Below are 18,051 nucleotides of genomic sequence, written 5' to 3'. Positions count from 1 at the left end.
TAGGAATCTGTGGTGTGTCTCTCTGACTTCGGTTTCTCTCTCATTTAACTATGGGCTGAAAGTTCCAACTCAGGAGTTGTTTTCTGGTCTAAATAATTATGACTCCAAAATAGTTTCTTGCTTAGCATCTACCACAGGTTGGATAGCAAACAAGCATGATTATTTAGCATAGACTAGTAAATGAAGTAAAATTACAGAAGCTGGATGCTTCCACGAAAAGACAATAAATTTCCTAAATTCATGTTTATACTAGAAACTACAAAACCAGGAATACAAAGTACCATGTTTTAAAAGCTTCTGAGCCAAAGATGGTAAAAAACATGCGGATAAACAATCCAAATTTTCCCTTACATAGTACAGACATTTGAGATGAATCCAATAGGATGAATTGTGTCAATGGATTCTGCATTTATCAACATTTCAGCAAGCTAAATTTTGTCTTAGCCACATAATTCGCTGCACATTAGATACATGCAGATAAAATAATTCTACTTAATTCCATCACAAACATAGAACTTAAGACCCGATGGAGAGAAAAGCAAGGGGAGGTTACACGGGGACAACTGGGAGATGGAAGGATCAAGCTGGTCTCCTTTCACACATTCTTTCTTCTGTGCAAAACACACTCCCTCTTTAAAGCAGAGAAGCAAACTATGGAGTATGTTAAAGTGATTTCAATGGTTCATTTCCCCCCTAGAGTTGCATAGTTGTGAAACAGCAATTTGTGCTTTTTATCTGCCTTCGACATCTGTGGTCAAAGGTAGTATGTGGATAATATTGTTAAAAAGGCACCCATCAGCCCATATAGTAAGGTAGAAGGGAGGGTCTTAGCTATGTTGGTCTCAGCCCCTTTAATGCAGTACAAAGTAACAGAATGAAGAAGTAAGAAACATATAATTTATTTCAAGGTTTCTTGACTGTAAATCATTGCAGAAATGGACTGCTTATGATTTACTGCAAGAAAAAAGCTAAAGTCTCTGATTTCCAATTGCCTTTTAAGGAAGTAGCATATAGAACAACCACTGTTTGTTTTTGTTTCTTCAATCTAAACTTGCTTAGACTTCCAAGAGAGAAATTTTGCTTAATTTAGTTTAAAATTGCTTCTGTGTATTTAAAAGTGAAAGCAGAAATATGATGTGTGGGTGTGCCTATGTATGTAACATTCCTTAAATGTTCTGGTCCCATTGCTAGATCTTTCATTCTGTCAATACAAGGAGTTTTTAAATAGTGGGAGAAACCTCACAAAGTGAATAAAAAAATTATTAGAAATATACTGAGCATCCCTCCCCCCAGTCATACCTTGGTTGTCGAATGGAATTCATTCTAGAAGTCTGTTTGACTTCCAAAAACGTTTGACAACCTGCATGCAAGCGGAAGCCACGTCAGACGTTTGGCTTCCAGAGAATGTTCTCAAACCGGAACACTCACGTCCAGGTTTACGGCGTTTGGGAGCCAAAATGTTCGACTCACAAGGCATTCAGGATCCAAAGTACGACTCTCTCTCTGTGCGCGCACACACACAAAAACAACAACAACACCACACACATCCAATGAATTCAGGCAGGTACACAACTGGTAAAATATTGTTGTTAAGAGTATAAGCAATAAGTTTGAAAGTGCCTAGTTCATATTTCAGGTTAACTATGACTTGCCTGTACAGTACAGTCAAGACACCATTCCTCACTCCCACTTTTCAACTATATACAATTGTGATCATCATAGTGGTTTATCTTGTAGGGTTGCTCTAAGGATTACAGAAATAATAATAAAGAAGTACACAGAGTAGGAAGGAAAGTATGACTATGCGCACCTTGAATGATCCATGAAATAGAGAACCCAATACTAAGAATTTGTCTAGAATGTATAACTTGCTGTTGAAATGGAATACACAGGATGAAACGGTGAAATCAGCTATGATTAAATGGGCACAGGATATCGGTCATGACATTATGTTTGCTGACTGGGAACAGTTATGGACCACCGGTGTTAAGTTTACGGCATGTAATGCCTTAAAAGAGAACATAATGAAAATGATTTACAGGTGGTACATGACCCCAGTCAAGCTTGCAAAAATTTACCATTTGCCCAATAATAAATGCTGGAAATGTAATGAGACTGAAGGTACCTTTTACCATCTTTGGTGGACCTGCCCAAAGATTAAAGCCTTTTGGGAAATGATCTATAATGAAATTAAGAAAGTCCTTAAGTGGACGTTTCCTAAGAAACCGGAGGCTTTTCTCCTGGGCATGGTTGGCCAATTGGTGTTAAAGAAGGATAGGACATTTTTTATGTATGCTACTACAGCAGCAAGAATTCTTCTGGCAAAGTATTGGAAGATGCAAGAACTACCTACTCTGGAAGAATGGCAGACAAAGGTGACAGACTTTATGGGATTGGCAGAGATGACTGGCAGAATCCGCGACCAGGGGAAAGAGACAGTGGAAGAGGACTGGAAGAAATTTAAAATATATCTTAAAAATTGTTGTAAAATTGAGGAGTGTTAAGATGTCAAGGGGTAAGAACTAGAGAATTACAGCTGTAACCAACAAGTTTAAGGGAAATTAATGGAAGGGAACTAGTAGATAAACTGACTAATGGGTTGCTAAAGAACTGTAAAACAAGGATGCAGCGAAAGGGAGGTATGGGGAAGTCGGAGGAAAGAAGGTGTATGGAAACAACATTATGACTTAAATGTTTTGTATGTATTTGTTTTTTTGTTGTTGTTTTTTTTGTGTGTTTCTATTATGTGTTTAAAAAATGAATAAAAAATATTTTTTTTAAAAAAAAGAAATAGAGTGCCTTTCTGAATTTTGCTACCTGGCAAAGTTTTGCAAGACTTCATGGACCACAGTTTTAGGGACCCATATTTTTCAGATCTTAACAGAATCAAAATTAGGTGTATGGTTGGTTAGTTATTTTTATTTGTATTACCATCAGGCATGCCCCTTTATGATGCTTGAGGCAAAAAAGGAACATTCTGCTCCCTTGCCATTCCCCACCCACCACCACCTCCACTCTTACCTGTGTTGTGAAGCGCCAGCAGTGGCCCTCACTTCTAGTGAGGTCTTGCAAGATCTAGCCAAAGTCTCATGAGATCTTGTGTGTTCTGTGAGGTCTCACGAGATTTTGGCAATGCTTTGGAAAATCTCACTGAAAACCAGCACTGCTGCCAGCGCCACTTGTCTGAAGGCAGCAGAGGCAGTGAGGCAAGTGGTGGAGACAAGTGTCAGGGACTAGCAGGACACTGACAAGTGTGCATGGGGGAAGGGGGGCTGGAGTCTGACTTAAGAGAAGGGTCCCGTGAATTGTGGGGACCTGCACCAGCCAAGAGGCAAGAGCCGGATGCAGGGGAAGCTTCAGAGATGGAGTTGGAAGAAGAGGAGGAAGAGGCAGGTCAGACAAGTGAAGGGCCAGGTGCTTCCGTTCCTTTCCTGCACCACTGTCTCCGAGAACCAAGAAGGGATTAAAGAGGAAGAGCAGAGGCAGCTTCCACATGGGCAGTTTATGGCTGTGTGCGCACAGCCTGTCTGGGGGAGGTACATAAACTGGTGGAGGAGGAGTGGCATTCAAAGCTGTAGAAAAAATGGTAAGTGTCCACTTTTGACAATAAAGAGTTAGCTATACGCCATATGCATTCTTTTGGCAGTGAGGTGGGCATCATTTCTTGGGCTTCCACCACTCAAGGCGAGTGTCTCACCTTGCCTCATCAATTGGCCAGGCCTACGATCAGGAGTGGTATCAATGAATTATCAAAGTTGCACCATTTGAATTTAAGAGGCCTTCTGTAGACACATTACTTGTACATGAATTTTGTACATGTCCATGGAACTATCAGGGACTAGCTTGGAATCAGAAGAATGGTGGGAGAAACCAACTGGGGAACCCCCAAGGGAAGAAGACTCAGAGTCCAGGGATTGGTGGTGGGACAATGATTAGTCATCAGAGGGAGAAGACTGGGAGGAGGAAGTGTCTAAAGTGGAAGTGGAAACAGGACTTCCGGAGGTGGCGCAAAACGGCAATGGCGGTCCTCTTTACACTGTGAAGAGGGGCTCCGCGAAAAAGGGTCGTCCGCTGCGGCAAAGCGGAGACCCATTAAGACAAACCGCAGGCAGAGCGAGCCTGCGGCCGTGGGACTCGGCGGGTGCCAGAAGCCCCCCCAGAAACGGAGAAGGGACCTCGTAAGAGGCTCCGGAGCGTGAAAGGGGGAGCGGTGCTGTGAGTTCATCGCTCTTTTCGCGGAAGTGAAGCCGCGCTGCTGCTGCTGATGAGCGTCGACCTTTCTTCTTGAAAAACATCGGAATTGGCTGCAATTTACCCGTGAGTAAGGAGTACTAAAGATTGACTTAAAGATTGACTTAAATTCATTTAATTCGGCTGAAAACGGGAGGCGAGTAACAGGAAGTCCGTCTCCCGATCCTGCTAATCAGAGCAAAGCAAAGAATTCGGTGTGGGCTGAAGCGCTTAAAAAGAGACTCTGAAAGTAGCACGAAGGGGCATCAATTGACTGTGTTTTTAGAAAGTAAAAGGATTGAAGGATTAAATCTCTTGGTTTATTTTGCCACGGAACCTTCCCCCTACTGTGGAGTGACGTGGAGTTAAAGGGGATAACCGAGCTGTCGGGCTGCCAGTGTTGCAAAGGAGAACTGTCAGGCTGTTGAAACTTTCTCTGAAGTACAAATTGTCGCATTGAGGGATACATTATCGCTTTAATACTGATACTGGAACCTTTCTGTCACCTTGTGGCACTACTTTGAAACAGATTTATCTGGAAGCCTCCTTTTTGAACTTGGGGACTATAAAAGTTGAAATAGGAACTTTGATGGTGGAAAAGAAACTTTCCTTCCTATGAAACACCCCCCCCTAGTGGATTTGCGGAGGTATAGAGGTCTGGGAACTGTACCATATTGAGATTTTTTGTGGTTTAATTGTTTACATTCTGGACTTGCCTTTCTCATGGATTGAAAGACTATTTGACCTTGAACAGAGGCAGCTGGGGAATGAGCGGCCCAGGGAAAACAAGAGCAGCTAAAGCTAAGGAAGCTAAAGAAAAAGATAAGAGAGCTGGGCAGCTTGTTCAAACAACGTTAATCCATCAACGTAGATCCTCTGTACCAACTGTGCTGACGGCGCAGGAGGAAGAAGTTGAAACGCTTGCCACAGAAGATATGGCAACTGGAGGAACTGATCCAGTCTTGAAACAAATTTTGGAACAATTGGCACTTCTGAATAAAAAGGTGGATGATCAGTCATCTAAAATTGACAGAGCTACATCTACTATCAGTAAGTTATCAGATCAGGTTTCCCAGCATACCCAGGCCATTGAGAAATTGCAAGGAGCTACGGTAGAGAACTATAAACTAGCTGCGGAAGCCAACCAAAAAGCTGAGCAAGCGTGCAAAAAGGTTGAGGAGATCAAAGGGGAAGTAAGACCTCTGAAAAGACAGGTAGGAGAACAGCAAGCCTACCTGTCAATGGTGGAATTGAAAAGTAAGGAATGCAATCTTAGGCTGAGGGCCGTCCCAGAACTGGAACAGGGCAACCTAGAGGAATTTTTGACGCAGTTATTTTCTAAATTTTGGGGGGTTGAGGAAGACAAAGACTTTAAAATTGTGACGGCCTTCAGATTGGGAAGATCGGCTAAGAAAGACAAGTCCAGAGACTGTTTGGTTTGCTTGAGAACAAGAGAGGAAAGAGACAAGATACTAGGCCAACATTTTAAAAAATCTCTGGAAGTTGAAGGCAAAAGAGCAGAAATTTATAGAGACATTCCTAAATATCTGTTGGACCTTAGAGCCTCATATACAGACTTGGCCAAACTGTTAAGGTACAACGCAATTCCTTACAGGTGGGAATTCCCTCAAGGTTTATCATTTACCTATAAAGGAAAGAAGGTAAGAATTAAAACACTAGAGGACCAGCAGAAGTTCCTGCACGACAACGAGGAGGACCTCCAAAAGAGAGCCGCAGATTCTTGGCCTCCACCACCGGGATTACCACCAGGACCATCTGGAGGCGGACCGGCACCACATCCTTCGGGAACGGAGGATAACATAGATACCCAACTGTGATACTTAAGTACTAGACCAGGATGTCTCTACAGCTTCTTAGTTGGAACATAAATGGCGGGAACTCTCCAGAAAAAAGGAGAAAAGTATTTCATATTTTGAAAAAAGAACAATTGGACATTATCTGCTTGCAAGAAACACATGTGACAAGACTCCACAGAAAAGTGTTAATTAATAAAAGGTTAGGCCAAGAATTTATTTCATCGGACAAAGTCAAGAAAAGAGGAGTGGTGATATATGCAAAGGAGAACTTGTCACCAAAATTTGTATTTAAAGATGAACAGGGCAGAATTTTGGCGGTTGAAATTCAGACAAAAGGAGAAAAGTTTTTAATTTTAGGAATATACGCCCCAAATGAAGGGAAATCGGAATTTTTCAAGAGGCTGCATGAGACTATGCTGGACTATTTGGATTACAACAACATTATCATGTTGGGAGATATGAACGGAGTCGTCTCAGTGAATATGGATAAGTCGCAAAGTGCTAACATAACGAAAGACGGCAGACTACCAAAAACTTTTTTCGAAATGACTGACAATTTGGACTTGACTGATATATGGAGGATCAAGAACCCTCTAGGGAAAGAAGGAACTTTCTTTTCTGAGGCCCATATGACATGGACGCGAATCGACCAAATATGGATAACTAGAGGACTGGCACCTAAGACTAGAAAAGTGGAAATCTGCCCAAAAACCTGCTCCGACCACAATGCTTTGAGAATGGAACTGAGATTAAACACAACCGGATCTTTCAGATGGAAAATGAATGACGCTTTGTTAAGAGATCAGGAGATTGTTAGGAAGGCCCAAAAAGCTTTAAAGGATTATTTTGAAATAAATCTAAAGACAAATGTGGAAAAAAGAACAATCTGGGACGCAAGTAAAGTAGTTATGAGAGGGTTTCTAATACAGCAGAATACGATCAAAAAAAGGCTCTGGAATGAAAAGAAGGAGAAGATTTTGGAGAAAATAAGAGAAGGAGAGAAAAAATTGAGATCCAGGCCTAAATCAAAGGAAGTATTGAGAGAAGTGAAGTTTTTCCAGGCACAATATTCGAAACTGATAAATCAGGAGGTGGAATGGAAAATTAAACAAATGAAACAAAGATCCTTTGAATCTGCTAACAAGTGTGGGAAGCTGCTGGCTTGGCAGTTGAAAAAGAGACAAAAGCTTAATACAGTTACAAATCTAGAGATCGAAGGGAGAATGGTTCAGAAACCCGAGGAAATTAGAAAGTGTTTCCAGAGATATTTCAAAGAACTTTACTCACAAAGGCCACAAAAAGATTCGGAGGTGGACCAATTTTTCATAACTAATGGATTACAAAAAATACCTCAGGAAATGAGAGCAACCTTGAACTGTAATATTACGTTCCAAGAAATTGAATGCGCCATTCAGAACCTCCAACTGGGCAAGTCTCCAGGACCAGATGGACTTACTTCCAAATACTATAAGGTACTGAAGGATTCGTTGATACAACCACTGTTGGAAGTTAGTAACCAGATTATGGAGGGGAAGAAGGCACCGGAAACGTGGAAAGAAGCTTTCATCACGTTGATACCAAAATTAGAAACTGAAAAAACCCAACTTAAAAACTACCGTCCTATTTCACTCCTAAATGTGGATTATAAAATTTTTGCAGACATTTTGGCAAGCAGGTTTAAGAAAGTATTAAATGAAGTGATTCATAAGGACCAAGCAGGCTTTCTCCCTGGCAGGCATTTATTTGATAACACAAGAAACATCATTGACATTTTGGAATTCCTACAGACAAACTCAAATACAAGAGCGGTGTTGATTTTTATTGATGCGGAGAAAGCCTTTGACAACATTTCTTGGATGTTTATGAAGAAAAATTTGGAAAGGATGGGAGTAGGGCGGGGGTTTGAAAATGGAATAGAAGCAATTTATTCAGAACAAAAAGCTAAATTGATAGTAAACGACGTGGTGACAGAGGAGTTCAAAATTGAAAAAGGGACACGACAGGGGTGCCCTCTATCTCCTCTGCTGTTTATTTCAGTCCTGGAGGTGCTATTGAACATGATCAGAAATGACCGGTTGGCACAGGGAATTGTGGTCGGAGAGAAACAATATAAACTGAAAGCATTCGCAGATGACTTGGTATTAACATTACAGGAGCCAGCCTCTAGTACTAAAAGAGCGTTAGAATTAATTTCTGACTTTGGTCGGGTGGCGGGATTTAAGCTGAATAAACAAAAAACTAAAGTTCTAGCAAAAAATTTGACAACTACTGAAATAGAGGAGTTCAGAAAAGAAACGGAACTAAATGTGGTTAAAAAAGTAAAGTACTTAGGGGTGTACTTGACCTCCAAAAACTTGAATTTGTTTAAGGACAATTATGAGAAATGTTGGTCAGAGATTAAAAGAGACTTGGAAACATGGTCAAGACTGAAACTTTCCTTGTTGGGTAGAATAGCTGCTATAAAGATGAATGTATTGCCGAAAATGTTATTTTTGTTTCAGGCCCTCCAGATCGTGGACAAGGTGGAATGTTTTGGAAGATGGCAGAGGAATATTTCTAAATTTGTCTGGCAGGGCAAAAAGCCCCGAATAAAGTTTAAAATACTAACTGATGCGAAAGAAAGAGGGGGGTTTGCCCTGCCGGACTTGAGGTTATATTATGAATCTGCAGCCCTCTGCTGGTTGAAGGATTGGATTTTATTGGAGAACACCGATGTCCTCGACCTGGAAGGATTTGATAATGCTTTTGGGTGGCATGCATATTTGTGGTACGACAAGGTTAAAGTTCATAGATTGTTCAAAAACCATATTGTCAGAAGGGCAATTTTTATGGTCTGGTCAAAATATAAAGACTTATTGGAGAGTAAAACTCCGAGGTGGCTCTCACCGATGGAGGCCAAAGCACGTAAAAGACTCAATATGGAGGCCCACTGGCCTAAATATTGGGAAATAATTGAAAAAATTGGAGATAATTGGAGGTTGCAGAGTATGGAAAAGTTAAAAAACAAGGTGCGAGATTGGTTGCATTATGCCCAAATCCAGGAAGTTTTTAAAGCGGACAAAAAAGTGGGTTTCCAGGAGGAAAAATCGAAATTAGAGACAGAGTTGCTAGAGCCAAAATCTAAGTTAATTTCGAGAATGTACAACTTGCTGCTTAAATGGAATACACAGGATGAGATTGTTAAATCCTCCATGATAAAGTGGGCACAGGATTTGGGGCACAACATTATGTTCGAAGACTGGGAAAGGTTATGGAACACCGGAATGAAATTTACGGCATGTAGTGCCCTGAAGGAAAATATTATGAAAATGATATACCGGTGGTACATGACCCCAGTCAAGCTTGCAAAGATATATCACCTGTCTGACAACAAATGTTGGAAATGTAAAGAGGAGGAAGGGACATTCTTACACCTCTGGTGGACCTGCCCGAAGGTGAAGGCCTTCTGGGAGATGATACATAATGAACTAAAAAAGGTGCTTAGATTTACCTCACCCAAGAAACCGGAGGCCTTCCTCCTGGGCATGGTGGACCAGAGGGTGGCAAAGAAAGATAGAATTTTCTTTATGTATGCTACTACAGCAGCAAGGATCTTGATGGCAAAGCACTGGAAGACACAAAATCTACCCACATTGGAAGAATGGCAGACGCAGCTGATGGACTATATGGAACTGGCTGAAATGACTGGCAGAATTCGAGACTCGGGAGAAGAAGAAACGGAGGAAGTTTGGGAAAAGTTCAAGGATTATTTGAAAAAGCATTATAAGTTGTATGAATGTTAAAAAATGCTCCTTTTTAGGAAATTACAGCTTCAGCATCGGAAAATTTTTGAATTGGAAAATAAGGTATAACAAGACAGAAGTGGTGTAATGAAATAATTTTATTGTGTTGAAACTAAAAATTAATGGATTTGGACTGTAATGTTTAGAGACCAGATATCACGATAAAATGGAAGACATATTATTATGTTTAAAATAAGTTAACAAATTGCTGAGGTTTTGAATCGATAGAGAATGCAGTGCTCGGAAGATGGGGGGAGTCTATTAGATCTATGGAAATATGTATTTGGAAGTTGGATTTTGTATATTATAAACTTAATAAAAATTATATTAAAAAAAAAATAAAGTGGAAGTGGAAACAGGGCTTAGTGAGCCGGAAGAGTCTATGGCAGAGAGAAGTCCAGAATAAGAAGCAGAGGTTGAAGCAGGAGAGTGGGATGATGTCAAGAACCAAGCTTCACAGAGCACATAATATATTTGAAAGTATCAAAATGGCCACCTAGTCCAACCCACTGAAGCAAGGCAGAACCAGCTATTCACTGCACATTTAACCAGACAGCCTGTGTGAACAGAACAGAACAGGTGCACACCTTAAGAACCAAAGGACAGAAGTGAGCTCAGCAACACACTAGTTACTCAAGTTTGGGAGAGGATCAGAATCCTTTCAAACTTCAGATATGGGCATCTTTAGGAGTATGCCCAAAATAGGTTCATTGTGTCCCTTCCATTGAAAATTGAATTGGATCATACCCATGTTGTTCAAGATTGTAACTCTTCTCTATCTTTATTTGTGTTAGTCCCTGATAGGTTAGGAACAACAGGTTGGAAGGTCCCTTCTTAAACCACCATGAAACAATAATACAGTGATAGCAAGATACCCTTTATATATTTATCAGCAGTGAATTCTTTGAGATTCTTTGCTTCCACAAAGAGCCTTCTATAGTATATTCAATATATACCAACAGCCTTGTTCATGCAGACATATTTGAGCTATTGAAGCATTTACAGAAGAGAGGGGCATGGAAAGGTTGGAGAAAATAATAACAAAGAAAGAAGAGAAGTTACTCACTGTAGCCTGCTGCTTTTCTGCCTTCTCAGCTGCCTCATTAAGCTGTTTTTGAAAGGCCTCCTGGAGCGATTTCATTTCTTCCCTAGTTTATCGAAGAGACAAAACACAAACTTCATCTCTATTGTACACGAGGAAAGAATGCTTTTGTTTACTCTCTTTTCATGACAAGGCACTTTTAATTACACTGAATAACCACTCGTTGTGCTTTGTTGGGGTGGCTTATTAATAAAGCCACAGATGCCCAGTGCACACCAGTGAGGTTCCAAAATGAAAATTCTTTTGTGTCTACTGTATAGATAGAATACTGTGCAAAATATTATCTAAGCATTCTTCATATTCTAATTCACTAACTCTCATTTTCAAAGCAAATTGTTTATACTTAGATCTCCATCACCTCCCCCTCAGCAATTGTTTAGAAGGGATGAGTAGGAAAAGATGCAGTTGCAAACTCTTAGGGAGACCCATCTTTTCCCATTATTTTCAGGTAGCAACTGAGCTTCAGCTGAACATAGGCATCTTAAACAGAAGACTTAATTTTGGCCTCGTTGGTCCAGATCCAGTTCCCAGACAGATAAGATTCCTCAAAGTGAACGACACCTTCGTAGTGGCACTTTCTGACAGCTGTTCTGAGGATCAGACATAGCAAGATCCAAAGAGATAAATCTTCAGGACAGAGAGAATGAACATGTTATGTGAGATATAAAACCACACTGACGACGGGTGGGGTGAATCTGGTCCTTTTATCTGCCTCTGTTTTGTCCTGATTAATTACACAGAATACAGTTGCTGCTACGCATAGGTCTTTTCATGTAGACACCAGCAGTATTTGAGATCAAGTGAACTGACAGATTTAAAGAAACATCCCAGACTAGTTCTATGCTTACTTGGGAATAGGGAAGAGCATATCTGATAATTTTAGTTCCTCATTTTTCTTTTATCTTCATTTCTCTGCCTCAGTTGTTTTTAAAAACATCCTCATGAAAATTCATCAACATCTTTTGTGTGAAATTTCTCCTGATATACATGTTTTTCATTTTTCAAAGTAATTTCGTTGTCCCTGAAATTTACCCTAATATAGTATATGCATTTTAATGCACACTTTATTCTACTACATGCTTTTTTGTACATATTACTTAATAGGAGAACTGCATTGGAAAATTCAGAGCTCTGCAAATCGCTGTGTTTCCATTTGTGTACTTTGCTTTGGTTTTTAGAAAGTATTAATTAGGTAGGTTGATCTTGGAATGTGAACTGAATTGAATGTGCTGCTCATCCCAATTTGGGAATAAGCTTCATTGAACTCAGTGGGACTTATTTCTGATTAAACATGCACAGAAGTACACTGACTGTAGTTTAGGTGACGAAGCATGAAGCACAATTCAGATAAAATTAAAGGATTGTTAGGGGGTGATTCCCTAGACCAGATAGGGCATGCGTAGGCAAAGTAAGGCCCAGCGGCCGGATTCAGACCAATCGCCTTCTAAATCCGGCACATGGATGGTCTGGGAATCAGCATCTTTTTACATGAGTAGAATGTGTCCTTTTATTTCAAATGCATCTCCGGGTTATTTGTGGGGTACAGGAATTTGTTCATTATTTTCCAAAAAAACATAGTCCGGGCCCCCCCAAGTTCTGAGGGACAGTGGACTGGCCCCTTGCTGAAAAAGTTTGCTGACCCCTGAGATAGGTGGACAGCTGCACTCTCCTAAATGAGCAGTAGTTTGGGAGTACTTCTGAATCTACTACTGTCACTGGAGTTACAAGCTGTGGCCCTATATGGACAGGATTAGTGTAGTTTCTATTATATATTCACTGGTAACCTTCAAATTAGATTGCTACAATGTACTATACAGCGTATGGGGCTGCCTTTAAAGGCAGTTCAGAAACCTTAGCTGGCACAGAATTCATTGCCTAGATGGTTGATTAGGAGTTGAACTATAAAGCCATATGAGGTTCAGGACCCATATAGTTTAGGGACCACCTTTCCCCGCATGAATTTACCTGGACCCTGGGTTCATAATCTTATTCATATGTACATTCATATGTACATTGCAGGGAGGTGCAGAGGATGCAACACAAGAACTTTTATTTTAATTTAGTGGTGGCTCCCCAATTCTGGAATACTATCCTCCAAAAGATTCACCTGGCTCCATCACTATCAACTTTTAGGCACCCGGCAAAGGTTTATATGTTCAACCTAGTTGTGCCCTAGCCTGCACAAGAGTCCATCTTTTAGTAGCTTGGGGTAGAATTTGTCCTGTTTATGTTATTGCATATGAAGGGTTTAGCCAATATTATTGTTGCATTTTAAAATTTGCATCATGTATACTTTTATAACTGCATGTCACTTTGAGACATTTTTGTAGTCAGAAGTGAATAAACACAATAAATAATAATATTAATACTACAAGTATTAGTAATAAATGAATTTATTGAGTGCTGAAGTGAGTGCTGAGTTTGCCCAATCTGATTTACCATGAATGGTGAATATGGGTTGGACACAGATCCAATAAATGTGAATTAAGCTGTGAGCTGATCCTTAGTTTCAGTTTACCTTCAGTGATTTAGGCTGTTTTACAGCAGCTAGAAGCAGGGCTGAACTTGCAATCCAGATCACAGAAAGAGCAAGAATATAAACTAGAGATTAAGGCATGTTGGTTTCCACTCAAGCAGCAGCTCACAACTTTAATACAGACATGCAGTTGAAGAATGACAGGTCCCAGTCTGGGACACAACATTTTGATTGGACAAGTCATGTATTAAAACTAGGAGAAACTGTGTATACAGCCAATTAGGGTCAGCACAGTGATTCCTGACAGCTCAATAGGTAAATTGGAGAGCCCTTCTTAGACTGTGTTTTAGAAGATTTATCACAGGATGCACAAGACAATGTTTCAGGGCTGAGATGCTGTGCATCTGGCAGGAAGTCTTTGATGTGTCATTTAATCTATGTTCCATGGGAGCCAAACATACAACGAATGTGACACATCCCTCACATTAATAACAAGCCAGTTTTCATGCCTTGGCATTTTATCATGGTGAGCGTCTTAAAAATGTGTGCTTCCATAAACAGGGAGGGTGGAATGATTAATTGTTATATTATCCACAGAAGTGGTTTCCACAGTGTGTTCTTAGAGTGTCAGGAGAAAAATCTAGAAACAAAAGAAAATGCGCTGCTTCACCGAAAATGCTACGCTGCACGTATCATGCTGTCTGTCTCAGAGAATCAGCACAATGAAGTCAAGCTCTGTATTGGTTTCCCATGGAAACAATCTTCATGCATTTCAGATGGATTATGACAAGTTTGAAATGAAACTTCGCTTTGGGAAAAAAACAAAAAAACAAATGCTGTCTGTTCATAGTAGTGATAGGAAAACTGCCCTCAGGTCAAACTGCAGTCATTTTGGAGATTATGAACATCTGGAAAGACATTATTTGTTTTTTTGAAAGTTTGGTTCCAGCTCACTATGGCAGAGCATCTGCACTGATGCTGTCACATCATTACACCAAATTAGAATGCCCCCTGGGAAGAGCTGCTTTCAGCATACCATGATGGAGAAATTCACCTGGAAATTCTCATATGCATACAAACAGTGATAGGTTTTAGATGTGCTTTGTAAAAAGGAGACAGAAGAGAGAAGACATAAATGCTTCTACATAGGAGAGGGACAAATTCAGGAGATCCATAGCCCAGGAGTACTCAGAGGCCTGGTTTTGCTTCTGTATGGCCAGGCATGCTTTTACCATAAGTAAAGTATTCAGCACCATAATTCAAAAGCATCAATTCTTCAGCAATCAGCCTTCTTTATGGTGCGAGCTTGACCATAAAGAAGGCTGATCACCAAAGAATTGATGCTTTTGAATTATGGTGCTGGAGGAGACTCTTGAGAGTCCCATAGACTGCAAGAAGATCAAGCCTATCCATTCTGAAGGAAATCAGCCCTGAGTGCTCACTGGAAGGACAGATCCTGAAGCTGAGGCTCCAATACTTTGGCCACCTCATGGGAAGAGAAGACTCCCTGGAAAAGACCCTGATTTTGGGAAAGAAAGTAAGACAGATAAATGTTGACTTGTACCTTTGTTTTTGGCCTAATTCCAAGAGTTTCTGTACGTCGGTTTTAGCAGATGCCTCATCATTTTTCAAAGACTGAGAACAAAGGGAAGAAACAATAAGTTCTTTACCATTTCTTGTCAAGAAGCTCTTTACCATTTCTTCCATAGTAAAATTATTAATGGTGCCCCTTTTGATAAAATGCTTTCTGTGAATAGCATATTTTAAAGCCAAGAACAAATGGAAATGGAAACAGCTTTGTTCGTCTGCTGCCAGGCTTCACAACATTCCCACATTTTTTTGACTGACACCTCAATTGTCGTAAAAAAAAGCCACCTTTGACCCAACATCTCTATATGTTCCTCTGTAATTATGCCAGAGAAGAACTACTGCCTAATGTGAAGGTCAATGACAGATTCACATGTAATCTTCCTTTCATGGAGCTGGTCATTTTTATCCTATCCACATATAAAAATATATAATAGCCATGAGGGATGGGTGGATATATTTCTTATCCATGCCATTTTTCCCTACGTTCATTCATAAGTCTGCTCCATCCCATTTCTTTATTGATTCATGAAAAATCAATGAAGATTCTACATTCATGGGTGTAGAAGAACTACTTTATTTGCTGTTAGATGTGAACTGCTCCTTTCTCTCTAGTCAAAACTAGGTCCACCACCTCTAGACCCCATCTTCCATCACTCAAGCCATTGTCATGGATGTAGGAAGGGAAGGACCAGCCTTCTTCTCTAGATCATCAGGTTGTAGAAGCTGTAACAGTGCAGATGAGTTTAGGTAATGAATAGGGAAAATTTGGAAAAATATTTGCCATGTTTGAGTGGTGAAGAAGTGGTGGTGCCAGGCAGGTGTCTATAGTAAGAAGAAAAGGGCAATAGAAAATGGAAGGGCCAGAGTCCATTTCTCTCATCCAAATCCCCACAATCTGGCTGTGATGTTTCATGGCTATTTTCCTAGTATATTAATCACAAAATGCTTGCATTATGAAATGGAGTGAATGATGACTAGATGTCACAGGGCAGTTGGGGAGGATGAAGATTCGTACCTGGAGGTTTACTTTAATTCCTTCAAGTTCTCTGGATGTCTTTGACAGCTGGCGAAGAATGTTGCTCCTTTCCTTAAAGACTTCTTTAAGTTGTCTTTCCAGTTCTTCGTAGCCCTGTCTAACCCAGAAAGAACATCAGTGAGATCATCTCAGAGCAACTGAAACAAACAAAGCTTGAAATCAGATCCAGTTTATTACATTTGCAATCAGATAGAAGCAGGATCCATTTCTGTCATCCTCTCATAGCCTCTCATCATGTCAAGCATATCAAAGCCATTCAGGTCTAGAAAATGAGCTGCTTCATTTGGGTCTGCAGGATTGTCCTATAACCCAGTTTTCTGGGGTTTGCCCAGTAGGAGGCAAAGTGTGCTGCCAGTATTCTGCTCAGTCATTTAGAGATATGAATGTGATATGAAAAGACAAGAGTTGAACATCATGTGTCTGGATAAAGAAATTCCAGGTTCCTTTTGGAACTATTTCCCCCCCTTCCCCTGGGTGGAATTGAGCTCTCACATAGAAAATAAAGGTTATAAAAATAAAGAAATGCATAAAAACAAAATAAAATACCATAAAGATGTTTAACAACACTACCAAAAATATAGTATACCACCTAGTATTGATCATCAGTGTCTTACTGCTGACTTAACTAGTTAATGTTTTATACAATAATCTCCAGCCTACACTCTACAATACCTACATGGCACCAGCAAACCTATCCTTCATTTCCACAAAGGAGATCAATAGCGAATAGTTGAGTTTTCTTTTTTTGAAATGTAAATCCAAAGTGAAAACCCACAGCACAATACTTGTCTGAGTCTGGAGCCAGAGAAAACCAATATCCATGTGCATTGCCGAGAAATAAAGCAAATTATATTTTGAAGCCATGAAAGAAAACACAGGGCAAGGGGGAATGGATCAGCAGGGAGCCAGTAACCAAAAGTGAGTGAATATCCTTTGTACCGCAGGATCAATAGCTACTTCCTGTAACCCTGTTGTTCACCTGAATGTTGTCAACGATGTCATTTAAAACAACTCTTGACTAAAAGAACAGTCATTCAAACAATATATACCCTTTGTGAATTCTATAAATGGCAACTGAATGTTATGTGGTTACACTGTCCTCCATTGCAACTCAGCTGAATCCAAGTTGGACCAATCAATGAATTTTTATTATCAGCTTTTGCCTGACATCCCAGAACCATTTACTATATCACTTTTTAGAGAATATAAATTCATGGGGAAAACATCTAGAGCTGGTGTACATGAGCACTGCACCCTGTCCAGTCTAGCAGTAGCTGCACATCATTACACTGCTCCTGGGTCAGACTAGCTGTGTGAGAGGATCCATGGTGAGGGGTTCTGGAGCTCAGTACGGGCTCAGCTGCCATAAGTGAATTGGGCCCTACATAAAGATTCTGTAGCAAAGAATTCCTAGAAAGATGCTCAAGGTTTCCTCTCAATGTAGAAGCCAGAAAGTTGGAAAAGCACTACAATGAAGTAAAAGTACAGTCTTTGAATAGAACAACAACAACCACCACACCATTGAATTTTTAAATGTAAAGGTCATAAAATGGGATGAGTGAGTGGGTGGCTGCGGTCTTGTGATCCAAATGGTGTCATGTTAATTAACTGTCCAATAGGTGTCTGTTCTACACATACAACCTTATTTTCCATAGCGCTTACTGCAACAAGAAACAATTTCCCCCCAAGCCAAATGCTTGGATTATAGCTTGTGGAGGAGACTGAGGTGCACTGGTCGCTCCTGCTAGATGAGGCAAATTAAACTCATTTCCTCTTCTTTGTTTGTTTCCTTTGTACAAGAGATGACAAGACAACTCTGTGACACTGTCTTTATTTATGTACTTAGTAACATTATTCCTCATGTTGCCAATGCTGCAGACATGAGTCACACAGTATGAACCAAAGAACTGTCTCCTTCCTTGTGAGTCAAGGGCAAGCTGCATTCCAACATTTATTAGCCTGGGATTTTCTACATATTTTAGATTCAGCTCATTGCTTTGAAACCAGAAATAAACCAT

At 40.2% G+C, this 18,051-nt stretch overlaps 1 protein-coding gene across 4 annotated transcripts in view; it reads right to left on the bottom strand.

Annotated features, from left to right (window-relative positions):
• Nucleotides 1-18,051, bottom strand: part of LUZP2 (leucine zipper protein 2) — a 346,182-nt gene that overhangs the window by 156,139 nt on the left and 171,992 nt on the right. For 3 of the 4 annotated variants that reach the window (XM_081882905.1, XM_081882903.1, XM_081882904.1), the window contains 3 exons: nucleotides 16,013-16,130; nucleotides 14,972-15,042; nucleotides 10,896-10,977 (listed from right to left, as the gene is read on the bottom strand). In XM_081882905.1, the coding sequence (XP_081739031.1) occupies nucleotides 10,896-10,977; nucleotides 14,972-15,042; nucleotides 16,013-16,130 (271 nt within the window). The remainder of the gene's footprint in view (nucleotides 1-10,895; nucleotides 10,978-14,971; nucleotides 15,043-16,012; nucleotides 16,131-18,051) is intronic. The other variant, XM_081882902.1, reaches the window with a different exon arrangement.

The sequence above is a fragment of the Podarcis melisellensis genome (genome assembly GCF_964234715.1).
Source record: "Podarcis melisellensis genome assembly, chromosome: 1".
Classification (NCBI taxonomy): Eukaryota; Metazoa; Chordata; class Lepidosauria; order Squamata; family Lacertidae; genus Podarcis; species Podarcis melisellensis.
This window is presented reverse-complemented; position numbering and strand designations above follow the sequence as displayed.